This window comes from Podarcis pityusensis (assembly GCF_964106645.2).
Source record: "Podarcis pityusensis genome assembly, chromosome: 6".
NCBI lineage: Eukaryota > Metazoa > Chordata > Lepidosauria > Squamata > Lacertidae > Podarcis > Podarcis pityusensis.
Window position 1 is genome coordinate 73,672,432 of NC_138030.1, and position 17,229 is coordinate 73,689,660.

Consider the following 17,229-nt stretch of genomic DNA (forward strand, 5'->3'; position numbering starts at 1 on the left):
AAAGTAGCTTATTTTTGCCAACCAAGGTCATCATCTAAATGCATGATTTGAGAAGGTGTACACTTACCACTCATCATCCTGACTCCTGCAAAATGAGTTCAGGGCAAACTCCTGGAATGACTACAGGCAAAAGGCACTCCAGCATCAAGTTCCTTTTTGACCTGCCCAGAAACATCATTTTCTTTTGAACACCAGTTGGCCAGAGATGCCAAATTTGGCTCTTGTTTTCTAATAAAAGGTTCCAACTCTCACTGGACCACCACGATCCCTTGCTAGGACCACCAGTTATGATTATACATTAATAAATGAAGGGACATGCAACTTTGTTAGACTTTTATTGTATGCCACTCACATAACTGCAGAAAATAATCATCCATGTAACAAAAATAACTGTACCAGACAAGACACACAGGACTCACGTGTGCAACAATTGCACTTCTCATCATATGACATGCAGCATTAACTATGATTCCCTTTTAAATTGTTTTTCAGGTTTGGTAAGTACCTTCTGAAATGAAAATTACATCGCTATTTCAGTTAAGCAGCAGCAGTAACATGTACAGATGAGATACCCAGATGGCTTTTGCTCTATTGTTTGAAAGAGAATGAAACACTGATTGCTAGGATGCATGGCAGAAGATAAGACTGTGGAAGATATGCAGTTACCTTTTCGGTCTACCTACAGAGAGTATTGTTAATCATATGTTGTTGGCATCAACCTGTTGGCTTTGCAATGTCTGCTAGAACAAGCTGTAAACTTCAGTGGCATTTTAAACTCGCATTGTGTACAGGTAACTCACAGGCTTATTTTACTTACACGATCGTAGCTTTGCATTTGTGGGTGGGAAATGGAGAGCAGAAGAAATCCATTCTCCATTTGCTTATTTCCCACCTTCCCATCAAAGCTACAACTGCAGGCTTACCCAGCTTTTGGGAAGGTGGAACGAGGGCTCTGGCAAGGTCCTAGAGCCCTTCCAGCCTTTGCCCCAAAGCCAAGCAAGAAGCCCTCCAACTTGGGGAGGGGGGGGGCGGTCCTGGGGATTTCTGGCTTTACATCTTTTTGCATTTATGTGTGGAACCCCACGGCCAAACCCTTGCATAGGTTGTGAGTTACCTGCATACTGCTTTAAGATGCACAGTAGGATAAGATACTAGTATCTCCTAATTGTTAAGTCTCTTTATCTTTATTAAATATTGTTCTCCAAGCACATACTAACTATGAGTTCCACAGCAGATTTTTCTATTCTCCATCTTGACAGAAACAAAGATCATGAATGCCTGAGTTCACTGGCTAAATAGCAGAATGGAGATTTTCATACAAAAGTGTCCATTCTTCCCAACCAAGTTTGGACAGTGAAATTTAGGTCAACAGCACTGTTGGTAAAATAATGCTTAGTTTCCACCCCCGCAATTAAGGCATTTCAATTGACATTAAAAACATTAAATTTTTTGGTAACAGTTAGCATAATTCAAAAATCTTAAGGTATGCTATTTATTTGTACAGGTGAAGAATTGAAATGTATTTAAGCATTTTTAACATCACTGCAAAATAAGAAATATATTAACATGAAAATATCTGTTGTTTTCAGACAGGGCAGTGCAACTTAAGAAAAACTTCAACGGAACAGAAAACACTGACAACTCACTCTTCCTGTTCAATGTTGTGAAATGCCCAAACCATGTGCAAATCAATTTAGTAACAAATGCAATTTGGCAAACTGAATTTTAAGCCGTGAACAAACCTTTTGCTGTTAAAAATCAGACACCCGCCCTTCCATGCAGTCAGGACAGCACAGGGCTCAATACAGGTCACTTCCAGATAACCTGTTTTTGAGCATTCACCCAGATCTGTTTGCACACAATCTGCATGGAGGTTATACAATGTCTAACGATTTGTTTGTGAGGTTATATGATGTAGCGTCAAGCAGCTGTTATCCTATATCTTTCAGTGCATTTCCCCATCCCTTTCCTTACTGCAATAAGCCATATTTTTGGGGTGGGGGAAAGGTTTGCTGTGCAAAAGCGCCAAAACCACTTGTGCAATGTGAATTTGCCTGTATGTGACCGAATTGCACCTGAAAGATAGTGGTGTTCTGGAAGCAAAAATGCAAGAGAGCTGCCACTTTCATATAAACTTTTACTCCAAGCACCAAGGGATTTCAATACAAAATAGCACAACTTGGAAATATGTCGCTATGACGGTAATTTGCTTTTCTGACAATATTAATTGCCTGAGAGTCTCTAACAACTGTCAGTATTATTGATTCATTGCCTGCTGAAAGGTAATCTAGGTGGAGCTATTACAAGGGCAGATGTAATATCCATAAATTTCTTCAAGGTGGCAATTCCAGTAACACTTATCACAACCTGGTCATATTAATTGGCTCTAATTTCCATTTTGGGTTCAGTAGCTTGTTTTCTAACAATGAAACAGTGCAGTCTACTCAGAATTCGGCCTCGCTGAGTTTAAAGGGATTGATTCCCAGGCAAATGAATATAGGATTGCAGCTTTAATTGTTTTAATGAAATTTATTTTAAATGCCAAGAGATATGTTAAGGCTAGGAAATTTCCCCAACAGATTGAGGAAATATATACCAGGCTAAGAAAAAGTCCTTTTGATAAGAGTCTTAAAAATAATAATAATCAGATACATAATATTTTAATTAACCACCCATTAGTATAACTGTAAATGATTAGAAATGTCAAAACAATATAAACTTTTGATGTTTATTGATGAAAAAAATCCTACCAAAAAATATTAGGTGAAATTCAGTGACAAAATTATGATCAAATGGAAGCCGTAGTCCACATGTCAACCATTCAGATTCCTTAAATTATTCTTAGTATCAAAGTACCTATATAGACAAATTCTATACTGTGCTTTTAAAAAGTGATATGTATCACAATATAGCTGCAGCATAGTATACTTTCCAACCTGTTTGTCTGCACTGAGTGTGATTTTAAGAACAGAGAATGCAAGTAAGCTGCCTCTATGATCAGCATGTTCTCCGATAAACCTCTAACTACTATGCTTTTGCTTTGGGGATAAGTGTTAAAAAAAGTACTGAAATCAATAAAGTATTACTATTACAGGCACAAATTAAAGAAACAGGCAGTGAAATTTAATTGTCATCACAGTATATTTTAAGCCAGTTCCTTTTTTTGCAACAGAAGGGGACATCCTTGCCTAATCTGTCTCTGGCTGATTAATTAATTGCACTGATATAATGGCACAGCTGAATACAGGCTACTGAGATCCAGATCAAGTGCATTTGGGGTGAAAGAAGATATTTTTTTCCCATGGTTTTAGCAAGCTGCTTCAGACAAGTAGCCTGTCACATGGAGGAAGCCTCTGCAACATGAGATTTTAAAACTGCTATGCAACTACTTGACATGATGGCTCCTTGGTGCAAAGCAGGAATCAGTGTTGCGACTTTTACTTAATTACCTGAACGAGGAAAACCAACCCTTATCATAGGACAGGCATAGGCAAACTCGGCCCTCCAGATGTTTTGGGACTACAACCCCCATGATCCCTAGCTAACAGGACCAGTGGTCGGGGATGATGGGAATTGTAGTCCCAAAACATCTGGAGGGCCGAGTTTGCCTATGTCTGCCATAGGAGGTAACCAGCTCCCTTCAAGGTGACTCTGCAAGCTATTTCCAGAGCACCGATTCACCACTTGAAACCAGCTTTGGTTGAATGTTATAGGTATGCACATAACACATCAACATTTGATTAGCTTGTCACCTTGAGGAAAAGAGAGATACCGAGTTTGAAACCTGTTACTGTAGAATGTGTAATACTTTTAATCTAAACATATCTGACTATATTCTCAAGTGATGGTTCTTTAAAGTTTTTCTGATCCTAGTCCTCGCAATCAAAACAAATATCACGGTGTGATTCTCAAAGGATGGGCATCAAATGCTCCTAACAAGTGTCTTGCCAGTGCAGGCACAGTCCACTACTAAAGCAGGATATGCATGGTTACGGCATTCGTGACAAAGCTAGCAGTTTCATCAAGGCAGGCAAACACGTTTACAAGTCATAGAGAACCTCAAGGATCACAGCAATGGACCAGGCCTGTGTTTCACAGCTGAAAGGGCAGTACTGACCATTTTCGTTAGTCAGTTCTGGAAGACCTTTCCAAGGTGATCTGCCAAAACAAACAAGCAAAAAGTTAATGCATCACTACTGGAACTACCAAGCATTTTAATATATTAAAGCAACCCATCTCACATAAAGGACAGCACACATGGGTGTGTGTGAAAGAGTATAGACCAGGAATTATAACTATTTGGGCAAACTGCTCTGATTTCAAATCCCCCCCCCCTTTTTTAAAAAGTCTAATGTACATTAGAAAAAGTGGGAAGCTCCCAGCTGTGCAAAAGATGAAGGAGAATTGCAGATTTAGACGACAAAACTTTACTAAGCCCAATGCCTTTCAGCATTGCTTTTTTTTCTTAAAAAATGTTTAGAGGTACTCTCATTTTGACTCAAGAAAATCACCATTTTATAGTTCAAATCGGGGAGAATAAATACAGTAAAGGGACAAAAGTACAAAGGTTCACAAAATGTTTAGGGGTATGCGTACTCCTGTGCCCCCCCCCGAAAAAAAGCAGTACCTTTTGAAATGAGTTCTTCCTCAGGGGCACTCTTAAAACTAGCAATTTCACTCCTAGCCTCTTACATACAAATATAATTTTATTTGTATGCCGCCTTTCCATAGTTCAAACCATGCTCAAGGCAGCATACAACATGAAAAAACTCATATAATTACAAATATAACAAATAGTCATAAACAATAAATAAAGCATCCCAAGTACACAATCAAATGGAACGATTTCCACATAACTCAAAATAAGATTCTCTAAAATAGAGAATCAGGCTGCTGCAAAATAATAGTCGAGGACTGAAATTGCTCTACTCTATATTAATGACAAAACAATGCTATCAATTATACTCAATCACTGGACACAGAGAGAAAATTATTAAGATGACTTTGTGTATACATTCCATTGTTGCCCAATTTCCCTTTTACTGGGGCTTGCATTTACTTTCATTGTCTTGGTACTTCAGTGAAATAGCCTGTGTTATTCAGTACACAAGGACCAAGCAAAACAAACCAGCAGGATCCAGGTAGAGGCAGAACTGCTGGTTTCCAAAAAGCATAAACCTTGGCCCAGAGAACAGTGTGTGCATGTTACTGCAGTGACAATCTACACAACAAAGACTGGGGAAGGAAAACATTAGTGTCTCACGGTGCCCATCTGATAAGACAGGGGTTGGCCACTACTAAGAACACTGAGATCATGATGGATTCCTGCATGCGACCAAAAACTTTTCGGAAGACAGAGCACCCAGACCAAGTCCTGCCCCCTTCCTTGCATTTTCTCTCTTTTGTTATGGTTCTGGACAGTTAAGAGTTAACACTCCAGGAAGCGTTCTTATTCACTGGGTGCATTGCCCACATGACCTGGGCATTTTCCTTTGATCTATGCTCTCTGGGGACGCGGGTGTCGCTGTGGGTTAAACCACAGAGCCTAGGACTTGCCGATCAGAAGGTTGGCGGTTCGAATCCCCATGATGGGGTGAGCTCCCGTTGCTCGGTCCCTGCTCCTGCCAACCTAGCAGTTCAAAAGCACGTCAAAGTGCAAGTAGATAAATAGGTACCGCTCCGGCGGGAAGGTAAACAGCGTTTCCGTGTGCTGCTCTGGTTCACCAGAAGCGGCTTAGTCATGCTGGCCACATGACCCGGAAGCTGTATGCCGGCTCCCTCGGCCAGTAAAGCGAGATGAGCGCCACAACCCCAGAGTCGGCCACGACTGGACCTAATGGTCAGGGGTCCCTTTACCTTTACCTTTATGCTCTCTGGGGGCTGCAGAGAGCAATCTGTCTGAGAATGTGAGCAAGGTAGTTTCGTTTTTGTTAGAAACAGAAAGTTGCGAACATGCAGCTAGATTCTGTAAGTTTTCTTTTCTGTTTGTTATGCTTCTAAATAAAGAGTGTTAAAGTAGAAGCACTGGTGTTGAGCTGAGTTATTGAAGACACCACGCAGACACAGACAAAGCCATTTTACGCTGCGTGTGAACTCTGCTATTATCCGGCAACTGAGAAGAGTGGCAGCGCGAGTGGAGCGTGTGGGCGCCATTGAAGTTTGTCGGAGTGGCAATAAATGAAATTTATTGCAGGGCCATTGCAGCAGACTCAGTGGGTCAAAGGATTTACAACCCACGAACTTTAACATCTTTCCCCAACCAAGAACTGGCTTTCCAACCTATTGCAAGGATAATCTGTTATTGCAGTTTCCCAGGCAACCATGATAAGCAAGCAAAGTACCGTATTTTTCGCTCTATAAGACGCACCAGACCACAAGACGCACCTAGTTTTTGGAGGAGGAAAACAAGAAAAAAAATATTCTGAATCTCAGAAGCCAGAACAGCAAGAGTGAAAGCAGTAATCCCTCTTGCTGTTCTGGCTTCTGGGATAGCTGCACAGCCTGCATCCGCTCCATAAGACGCACACACACATTCCCCCTTACTTTTTAGGAGGGAAAAAGTGAGTCTTATACAGCAAAAAATACGGTACTTGCCTGATGCGGGCATTCTACTCTCCATCCCCATCCCTACACACAGAAAGGTATGTCTCGTATGCAATGATTCACAAGTGATTTCCTACTTCTGCATACAGGTTACGGCTGATGAGACTAGGCCAGTAGATCTCTCCAATTTAAAAGGCTTTAGGGTCGAAGCATGAAAGTATCACAACAAATTAATAATGGCTCGTGATACACTTGCGGTCTCACTCTTGTCTAAAATGTACAGCTCAGTGTTTCCCAAACTTGGGTCTCTCCAGCTGTTTCTGGACTACAATTCCCATCATTCCTGACCACTGGTCCTGCTAGCTAGGGATGATGGGAATTGTAGTCCAAAAACAGCTGGAGAGACCCAAGTTTGGGAAACACTGGTACTAGCGAAAAGTCCTGGTTCCATTTTATAGGTCTCATAAAAACAGCTTTCACATTCCCCGTAATTCTTCTGCAAAGAATTTCCTTCATTATCCCTCCCCCCCCTTTTTTTGGCTGCAGTGTGTATATAATTATTCAAGATGAGAGACCCATATTATTCTGGAAGAAATATCAAAACAAATGGGTGTCCAACAGCGATACTTCAAGCTGCTTAAATGAAAAGCTACCTCTCAAGGTGGACGTAATGGCGAGAAAGAGCATTCTTAATCAAATAGACAGTCTTCGCATAGATCTCTGGACCAATTAACTTGGAGAAGTACAACTTGGCACGAAGAAAATATCCAATTGGCCACAGCCATTCCTTAAAATAAAATAAAAAAGGCAAGAGAAGCAGAATTAAGGACACACATTTTTGGCAATGGAAAACCAAAATCTGTTGGGGGGAAAAAGTGCTGAAGCACAAAACTTACAGGTCCTTGGTGATAATTAAATCCTCTTGCCACATTGTAGTTATCATTGTCTAAGGCATTGTCGTAGACACCACAGTAAACCATATCACTGTAGACAAAAAAAATCACAAAGGGCAAATAAATACAATTATAGAAAGCTGAATGAAAAGATACAGAATTGTTTAGGGAGAATAGATCTCATTTCAAAAGAATTCTAATCAAAACATTTCCAACATCTCCTCCCCCATCCAACCCCCCCCCCCCCGTTAGTTGTAAGCAACATTACACAGATCAATTCTGCACGTATATTTCCAGAGGTGGCAACAAGTTGCGTAATTCCCTCTTCAGGGAAGCTTGGTCTCCCAAAAAGCTTTTAAAATGGCATGGTTGTTTGTTTATTTTTTTCTTCCAAAAGATTTCTTTTCACACTGATGGGGACACAAACTTATTTAAGCCATGGAGCATGGCACCATTTTAGTTACATGCTCAAAGTTAACCCCCCCCCCCAGCAAATGTATTCAAAATGTGGTTGCATTAAAGCACAGGGGAAATCATATTAGCTGGATTGAGATGGGAATATCGGAAAGATAGATGCTACCCACTGGGAGGTTTTGAACAAAGTTTCTCTGTCAAGGAATCTTATATTTGATGCAACAGAACTCCAGGTTTCTATTAATGAAGAAGCCCTGGAGACGGAGACTTCAGTGTTTGCCTTGCACAGAATTTAGCTCCTAATTCTGAGCAAGATCTAATCAGCCTTCTATCGCACTTACTCTGGGTCCAAAGTTTTCATGCCAAGTGGACCTAGTAGCTTTTCCTCTACCATTTCAAGTGCTTTCCACGCTCGCTCAGGAGAGAACAATTCAGGTGCCTTGATAAAAAACCAAGGGGGGAAAAACCACTTAAAAACCAATAGCAAAACCCTGGAAAATTAAATGAACAAGCTTCATCCTGGTTTTCACACATATTTTACCCCCTCCCCCGTATTATCCACAATGCAACCTAAAATCTCAGTGTAAAAGCAGTGTTTAAATAGCCTAATTTTTAACAGAGCACAATTTGCAAATATTCTGAGTTGCCAGGGTTGTCCTTTCCTCTTGACTCCCCAGAGCCAGGGAAGGAAGCTGAGCCCAGGGAAACTTGAGCCCAGAGACTTTGGATCCCAGTTGATGTGAGAACCACCAGCATTGCAGAGACTGGTAGGAATATTTCAAAGCACCTCACTGATAGGGAACTGAACATCACAGGCTAGCAGCTGTTCTCTGCAGGGTTTGTGAGCACTTCTGATTGTTCTATGGCAGATGAACTCTGCTGAGTCTAGACCTCACTGAAGGATGGACGAATCTGAGAACTTTGCCTTCTCTTCATTTCTCATTTTCCCAATCTTAAATTCACAGCTGATCACAGTTCAGGCAATTTTCACACCAGTTTGCAAATAGATTATGCGCCCACCCAGAGCATGTTTTGCTGTGTTATTATGTTGGAAGCCACCCAGAGTGGCTGGGGCAACCCAGTCAGATGGGAGGGGTAAAGGTAAAGGGAACCCTGACCATTAGTTCCAGTCGTGGCCAACTCTGGGGTTGTGGGCTCATCTCGTTTCATTGGCCGAGGGAGCCATCGTACAGCTTCCGGGTCATGTGGCCAGCATGACTAAGCCGCTTCTGGCGAACCAGAGCAGCACACGGAAACGCCGTTTACCTTCCTGCCAGAGCGGTACCTATTTATCTACTTGCACTTTGACATGCTTTTGAACTGCTAGGTTGGCAGGAGCAGGGACCGAGCAACGGGAGCTCACCCCGTTGCGGGGATTCGAACCGCCGACCTTCTGATCGGCAAGTCCTAGGCTCTGTGGTTTAACCCACAGCGACACCCGCATCCCAGCCATGGGAGGGGTACAAGTTATTATTATTATAATCATTATCGTCATTGTCATCTTTTTAAAAAGTCAGCATGGAGACCCATATGCATTTCCCCTAATATAATGCATCTTGGTTTTCAGCAGTATATGCATTTGTTTCTGTGCACTAACATACAGTTGCACTAATATATGCATTTTTGGGTTGGGGGTTGGACTCGATGACCGTTGAGATCCCTTCCAACTCCATACAGTGATTCATAGGAATTTGTTGGCTAAAGGGGATGGGATCAACATAGCACAGTATCCGACACTACTGCATGACACAGCAGAATTGTGGATCAGGGTCCTAAGACTTTCTCATTTCTTCCTTCAGTAGCAGAGGAATCAAGAGCCCTTCCTGCAAGGGCCTGGGGGAGGGTACAAAAGGATCCCACCCAAAATGCTCATGCTAATGATAACGAGTTAACGGGCCCATCAGATTTTGGAGAGGTTATTTCAGAAGTACAGTGGTGCCCCGCAAGACGAATGCCTCGCAAGACGAAAAACTCGCTAGACGAAAGAGTTTTCCGGTTTTTGAGTCGTTCCGCAAGACGAATTTCCCTATGGGCTTGCTTCGCAAGACGAAACGTCTTGTGAGTTCTTGCGAGTTTGTTTCCTTTTTCTTAAAGCCGCTAAGCCGCTAATAGCCGTGCTTCGCAAGACGAAAAAACCGCAAGACAAAGAGACTCGCGGAACGGATTAATTTCGTCTTGTGAGGCACCACTGTAATGTTCAGTGGGATTCCTCCCCCAAATCATATTTCGCTCATCATAGCTTGTAAAGCGCCAGTGAAGAAAAGCTAAACTAAAAGCACAGTCCTAAACATGTCTACTCAGAAGCATGTCTTATTGAATTTAACAGAACTTTCTTTTAGGTAAGTAGAGTTAGGACTGCAGCCTAAACTATGTAATAGAAGTTGAGTTTAAAAAAAAGAAGCGAAAAAGGTTATATGGTTTGAAAAGTATGTTTACACAATACATACCACAACCATTGCTATAGGGAAATTTGGCCTTAGTTGATAATCACACCAAGGACTTGAAGCTCCATAGCTGTCCTTATATATGCCTCGCTTGTGAACCAGAGTTGGGTGTTTCTCATTGGGATCTGCTGGATTCTCAGAGACAAAGAACAGCTTTTCAAAGTGTGCCAGGATTTTTCTGTTCCACTGATCATACGTTATGGTCTCTTCTTTCCCTGGAAAACAATGTAACGCGAAAGACTGGTTTTGATAATGCTTCAGGTGCCAGCAGAAAATATATATATAAAGACCTGTGTTGGTTTAATTTCAAAGACAAACGTGAACCTACAATATACTCTATATAAGTACTATGGCTTGGTGTTCAGTGGTAGTCAACAAGATTCCTCAGGCTTGAAAGTTCGAAAACCACTGTCAAAAATATTGCTTCACACTCAGAACATTATCCTTGGGGGCAGCACAGTTAATAATAATTATGATTTTTAAGTAAAAATACTGATCTTGCAGAGTTGTTGTAAATACTACAACTAAATAATGCATGTGAAATGGTTTGAATTTTCTCCATTCCCATCGTACATTGCAGATGAGACTACTTACCATGTCTTTTGATAGTAACTCCAGAATAAGGAAATATATTATTCTTGGACAACTCTAGTAACCAGCGAACTGTTGATTTGCATAAACCAACTATCTCCACAGCGGAACCATCTCTAAAAGTACGAGAGATATAGGTTTCAAGATTTACAAAGCAAGATTATAAATGACACTGCTCTAGGATTCCTTCTATCAGTATGTATTCAGAGTCTAAACCAAGAATACAACTCAGATCACTCCAAGAACCACTTTTGTAGGTTTTAATTGGGGCTGCATCCAGTGTTTTTGTTACCATTTTAACTTGGCATCTCTTTTCCTTCATTCTCTACTAACCCCTTGTTTTCCCCCAAGGTATGCACTCTTCCCCACAGAGCTTGCTACTCTTTTTTGTGCCTCTAAACATCTGTACTCATGACCTCCCAGTGACCCCCCTTTTTTCTGCCTCCCATTTTTGCTTTCTGTCTCCCCCCGCCTCATTTTCAACTCATTGAACTGCCCAACAGCAACACACAAGGCCTTCGCCCTCCCACCAATTTGTACCAGCAGATGAGCGGCACATCATGGCTGGCTGCAAAGGGCTAGGACAGGGCTTCCCAAACTCGGGTCTCCAGCTGCTTTTGGACTACAAGTCCCATCATCCCTAGCTAGCAAGAGCAGTGGTCAGGGATGGTGGGAACTGTAGTCCGAAAACAAACTTGGAGACTCAAGTTTGGGAAACACTGGGAACCGATTTCAACCCGGCCTCATGAAGTGTCCGCATATTAAAATGGAAAAGCTGGGCAAACCATGCAGCCTTTGAAATGCAGGAGACAGCTTGCACATATAACTAAATATAATTATTTAACCCACAAGGCTAAATGAATAGCACAGGGCAAAATGTGTTAAGTTGAAGAAACAACTATGCTCCTAATTGATGTTTTGGAAAAGCAGCTTGGTTCCTCAAACATGCTGGGTTGGACAAATCAGAAGTAGGACAAATCCTGCACTCAAAGTTCTGGACGCATAAGCCCTTACAGAAGCTGTGAATGAACGACTAGCTAAATTGTACATAGTGACTGAGCAAAACGGGCACTTTACACATTTTGATTTCAGCTAATAGGGTCTGAAAATACAGTTTTGAAAATCTATACACCATTTCTTCATAACTTTGCAGGTCCAAAGAAATATTGTTTGGCACACTTTTATTGAGGAATTAAAAACAGCCACTATGTACTTATGCCATACCCATTAAGATGTCAATAACGCTGTAAAATCTTTATACTGTACCTCGGAGTGGCTGGAATTCCTTTGTTGCGAGCTCTGTCACTCTCTCCCATCTTATCCATCCATGTGCCACAATTAAAACGGTTCCCTCCATAGACAAAGCCAGTTTCCATGTCCACACCCGCAGTCACATTAAAACCTACCAACGGTGAAAATCAGATGTTTTGCAAAGACTTACAGAGAGAAAGAGACAGGAATCTTACACAGGACCCAAGAAGCACCCCAGCCAAAACTAAGTAAGATTTCTAGTGCAGTACAATTAACATTTAACGAAATATCTCTTTCCAGAACAAGAGAGACCTTAAAGATACATTTAAACATTTATGCGCCTGTAAAGTGTGTGGACAGATCGTCTAAGCAAATACAATACACTTTGAAAGTAACATTTAGGGTGGTTTAAAAAGGAAGAATTTTATTTTTACTGGTGCAGAAAATAAATTGATGGATCAGAGTCTACCTTCATCTCTCATATTCCGATCTATCTGCGGACCAGCATTCCTTTCGCGGAACTGTATGCCTTGCATATGTCTCTGCATGGCTTCTTGTATCACTTCATACAGTGGCTGGTCCTGAATTTGGGTTGGTTCAAATATAGAAGAAGAAAAGAAATGGGAACAGCAAAAAAAGTTAAGCCAGACACTTAGGACTCAGCTACATTAGTGAAAAAACAGTATTCTGAATGCGTTATAAACATGCAACACCGGATAGTGCTGGAGAGCAAAAATAAAATAAAAAATATTTGTGATTTTCCATTGCATTTTTTCTTTTGTTATAACAATTTAATTTCTCTGTGTGTACATCCACCCTTAAAAACAGAATGAAGCCACAGTACTTTATGGTACTTAAGAGATTTATTTGGCATTTTGTCCTCTGAAACAACACAACAGAAGTACCAAAGTTGTGTTACACAATCACAAAATTATATTTAAAAAAAGGTTTTATGTTTTAACTGTGGAGACAGTCACAGCTCGGTTAAGATTAGTTTACGTAAGAGCAACTCTGCTGGATCAGATCAAAGGCTCATTTAGACCAGCATCTTGTTCTCACCGTGGCCAATCAGTTGACTATGGAGAACCAGATGATTATGTGGAGGCTACAAGAAACAGCCCCCTCCCGCACTTGTGATTTCCAGTAACTGGTATCCAGAGACATCCTGCCTCCAACAGTAGAGGCAGAACATTCCTTGGCAGATGAGTCTAAGGCCATAGTGTGCCACGAGTGAGGAAGAGGTACATGACGGGAAGATTTGTCCCCAGAGCTAGCACGCCCGTGACGCATGCACGCAAGCAAGCAAGAGAGTCAAGCCACAACTTGAAGAGAAGGGCAAATTATAGATTACCTTTTGACCCGGTGGCAGAGGAGGGGAGTCATCTGTAGGATACATTCTGGATACAGGACACTTGAGAATGTCAGTGCCATTTGGAACGACCTTACAGTAGTCTTGTATGCACTGTAGCCACCACCAGACAGCATCACGGCAATTGAATCTGGCATGAGTGCCCTGGCCAAGCAAGTTGGGAATGAGTCCATGTCTCAGCGTACCAGCAAACGCTAAAATGATGTTCCTGAAATTGGGGGAGGGAGGGAAAAGAAAAGGACATGTTTCCAAATTCACATTTACATACAACCTAGAGGTTCCAAAAAACTAAATAGTGCAAACAGTGACTAGAATAATGAAGATAATTGGAACACATGGGACACAAAATTAGTTTTGAGAGCTGCAAGTTCTTTAGAACAATATAGATCCCATTATTTAACAGCCCTTGAATACTGATACATACACAATGTTCCCCTGTTCTTTAAACTTAAATTATGTGTGTTTATATTTTCTTCAGTTAGGAAAATGTTAAGAGCCACAGCACCAGAACATAATTGATTCCTGAGAGTGAATAAAAATAAAATAAAATAAGAGTTCTTGGCTATGCTGGAGTAACCTTATACCAACAGCTACGTCAGCTAGTCACTATGGACATGTGAACCTGATCTCACCTCGCTTCCAAGTAACGTCCAGTAACTAACAGCAGACCTCGCAATGCAATGAATGTATCTCTTCCCCAGCAGCGGAAAATGCCAGATGAAAAATGAGGTAAGCCTAAAACAGTAAATATATATATATATATATTTAAGAACTTAATGGTACTCCAAACATGTTCTCATTTCTGTTTGTAGTTGATCCCTCCTCAGCTCCCCACCTGTATTATAACACACACACCTTGACTAAATCACTGTTGTTCCACCATTAATCAATCAACAAAAATAAAAGCATGCAATATGCTGTTGCTCCTAGGTTGGCAGTGTTTCTCAAACTTATGTCCCCGGCTGTTGTTGCACTACAACTCCCATCATCCCTAGCTAGCAGGACCAGTGGTCAGGGATGATGGGAGTTGTAGTCCAACAACAGCCAGGGACCCAAGCTTGAGAAACACTGTGTTAGTGTATCAACTGAAATGGACCTTTATGACTAGTTAACACTTGTCTTGGCTAGTTAACAGTGCTTGTCGACCTGTTCAGGGCCTCCAGGTGCTACCCACTTCTTCTATGTGGGAGACAGGCAAAGTACAGGCACACAGTGGGGAATGAACCCAGCATTTGTTACTAGGTTCACACAACCTTTCCCATCGATACAGTTTTTAGCAAGGCTGCTCATATTTGCTCCGCAAAGTCTCCCGGCCTTCCTAAACTTCTGCAGAGCACCAGCGCACCCAATTCGGTGACTTGGAACAGATTCAAAACATTCAAATTCAAAATGTTCTTTCTTTCTTTACTTACCAGCTGCTAAAGTAACACAGCTCTGTTCTCTCTCTTTTGTAATGTCGTTCAGCCTATAAGGAACATCCTGGATGGTGGGAGACAGAGGGGGCAAGGATGGATACTTCCCTATTCCACACATCTGGACCGAACCCAAGGAGAGATGTTTAACAAATGTCGATCCATTCTGAACAAAGCTGCAATTAAAGCAAAACTATTTATTTCTCAAGCCTACAAACATTCCCCTCTTTTCAGTCTTCCAAGATCAATGCAACCAGCAGCGCTGATTTCAAACGCATGCGTTGTTGAGATCTATGGAACGTTCCGGATCCTCCGTGGCTTCAAGGTATTTGAAAAATTCAGAGTATGAGGTAAGGTATATGGACAATACCACAACTCATACAGATGGTTCTGTTGTACTGCCCTTCATTTTTATTTTGACAAAACTGACATGATACAAAAATAGCTAACCCCATTTCAGTTGCATTTCATGAAATGAGCATAAATGTTCTTATTCAAGACAAAACTGCTTGGATCTGCACCAGAATTGTAGACTGGGGTTTTCTTTTTTGATCTAGCAAGTATCTGCCAACCACCCAAATCTGCCAGTGATTCTATGATCTTCTACCAGGCATGATCCCAGGGACGCAGGAGGCTTCACCATGCCCAGTCCTCGTGTGCTGATGTGCACAATTAAATACCATATGTGACATGCTACACTATCCAAGCAGGGATGTGAAAACTGTGGCTTTCTAGACGTTGATGGACTACAACTCCCAGTGTCCCTGATCATTGGCTATCCTGGCTGGTGTTGCTTTGAATCGGATTCCAAGAATGACTGGGGGCACACATTTCAAGCCCTTGGCTGAGTCACTGAGCGATAAGCAATGAGACATTATGTGAGGGACAGAAGCATGTGAAACAGACTATTAGCTGTTTTCCTTTCACCGATATGGAAAGACTGGCAGAGGAAACTTTTTCTGACTTTGGTCAGGACTGCTATGGCTTGGTCATAGTATACTTCCTTCACTTCTTTAGGAGAACGGATGAAACGTTCAGAAATGTATACAATTGTGTTTGCATGAAACCACATTTTTTTTGGTATGGACAAACATACCTAGACATCTGTTTCCAAACCAAGTCAAGCAGCGACGTGTATGCGCCAACTAATATGGCATCGAAGTAGCATGGAATGAGATAACGGGGAACCCTCTTCAGGTAGACAAACATTGCTTTCAGCCACTTGCCAACCTATTGTTATTTCAAGGGAAACAAATTGTTGCACTGAATTAAAACCAATTATCGAAAATGACCATGTAACGTATAAATGCCTATCTGAAAGGGAAATGTTCTCTCTTTGCATCGCTTGACTTACTTCCGAGCAGGCGCCAGAACGGGCAATTAGCCGATCGCTCACGTAATCAATCATCCAGTCCCCAGCTCTCAAGTTACCACAGAAAGGATGGCCCAAATCATTCTTTGGTCGTATATCTCCCATCACGGACATTATTCCTGAAAGACCATAGAAACATGATTCTGTATTACAGGTCAAGAAACTATCACGAAAAGTAGGTTGAGTGTCTAAAAAGAAGGCAACGGCTGCAAAATAATATTCTGAAAATACCAGACACCCAAATCAAGGTGAGTTTAATTCTGCAGACAAACTAGAGTGCAGACTGATTACTTTTTAAAAACCTACTGTCCTTGGCGCTCATGCTAATTCCAGTCTTGTGCCATGTGAGATGCTGCCCAACTGCTCACCCTAGGCGAGTGAGTTTAACAAAACCATAAAGTGGGTCACTAACTTGCATATTCTTTAGTTAGGTCCTATCATGAGGCTCAGCTTTGAAAGCGTTCTATGATATGAGTCTGCTTTCATGCATAATAAGCAGAAGCCAAACCATGGTTTGGCATTATGTACAAAGACGCAAGGTTACAAACCCCAGCTTGTAAGGAGCTACTAAACAAGGATAATAAATTACCGTATTTTTCGCCCTATAGGACGCACTTTTTCCCTTCCAAAAATGAAGCGGAAATGTGTGTGCGTCCTATGAGGCGAATGCAGGCTTTTGCTGAAGCCTGGAGAGCGAGAGGGGTCGGTGTGCACCGACCCCTCTCACTCTCCAGGCTTCAGGAAGCTTTGCGCAACCCTTGGGAGACTGGCGCGACTTTGCGCCGGTCTCCCAAGGGCTGCGCAGAGCTGCCTTGAGTCCCGGGCTTCGCGCAGCTCTGCGCAGCCTGGGGAGACCGCAGCTCTGCGCAAGCCTGGGGAGACCAGTGCGACTTCCCGTCGGGCTCCCTAGGCTTGCGGATAGCAGGCTGTTCTCGGGGCT

The 17,229-nt window shown here is 41.9% G+C and overlaps 1 protein-coding gene across 4 annotated transcripts in view; it reads right to left on the minus strand.

The window, feature by feature from the left end:
• Positions 1-318: 318 nt before the first annotated feature.
• Positions 319-17,229, minus strand: part of AGL (amylo-alpha-1,6-glucosidase and 4-alpha-glucanotransferase) — a 50,583-nt gene continuing 33,672 nt past the window's right edge. For all 4 annotated transcript variants that reach the window (XM_081008497.1, XM_081008494.1, XM_081008496.1 and 1 more), the window contains exons 22-34: positions 16,272-16,408; positions 16,014-16,147; positions 14,918-15,093; positions 14,138-14,240; positions 13,488-13,713; positions 12,606-12,717; positions 12,152-12,287; positions 10,889-11,001; positions 10,298-10,509; positions 8,192-8,289; positions 7,440-7,527; positions 7,197-7,330; positions 319-4,158 (exon numbers count right to left, since the gene is read on the minus strand). In XM_081008497.1, coding sequence (XP_080864623.1) covers positions 4,041-4,158; positions 7,197-7,330; positions 7,440-7,527; positions 8,192-8,289; positions 10,298-10,509; positions 10,889-11,001; positions 12,152-12,287; positions 12,606-12,717; positions 13,488-13,713; positions 14,138-14,240; positions 14,918-15,093; positions 16,014-16,147; positions 16,272-16,408 — 1,787 coding nt within the window. In that variant the 3' untranslated portion in view covers positions 319-4,040. The remainder of the gene's footprint in view (positions 4,159-7,196; positions 7,331-7,439; positions 7,528-8,191; positions 8,290-10,297; positions 10,510-10,888; positions 11,002-12,151; positions 12,288-12,605; positions 12,718-13,487; positions 13,714-14,137; positions 14,241-14,917; positions 15,094-16,013; positions 16,148-16,271; positions 16,409-17,229) is intronic.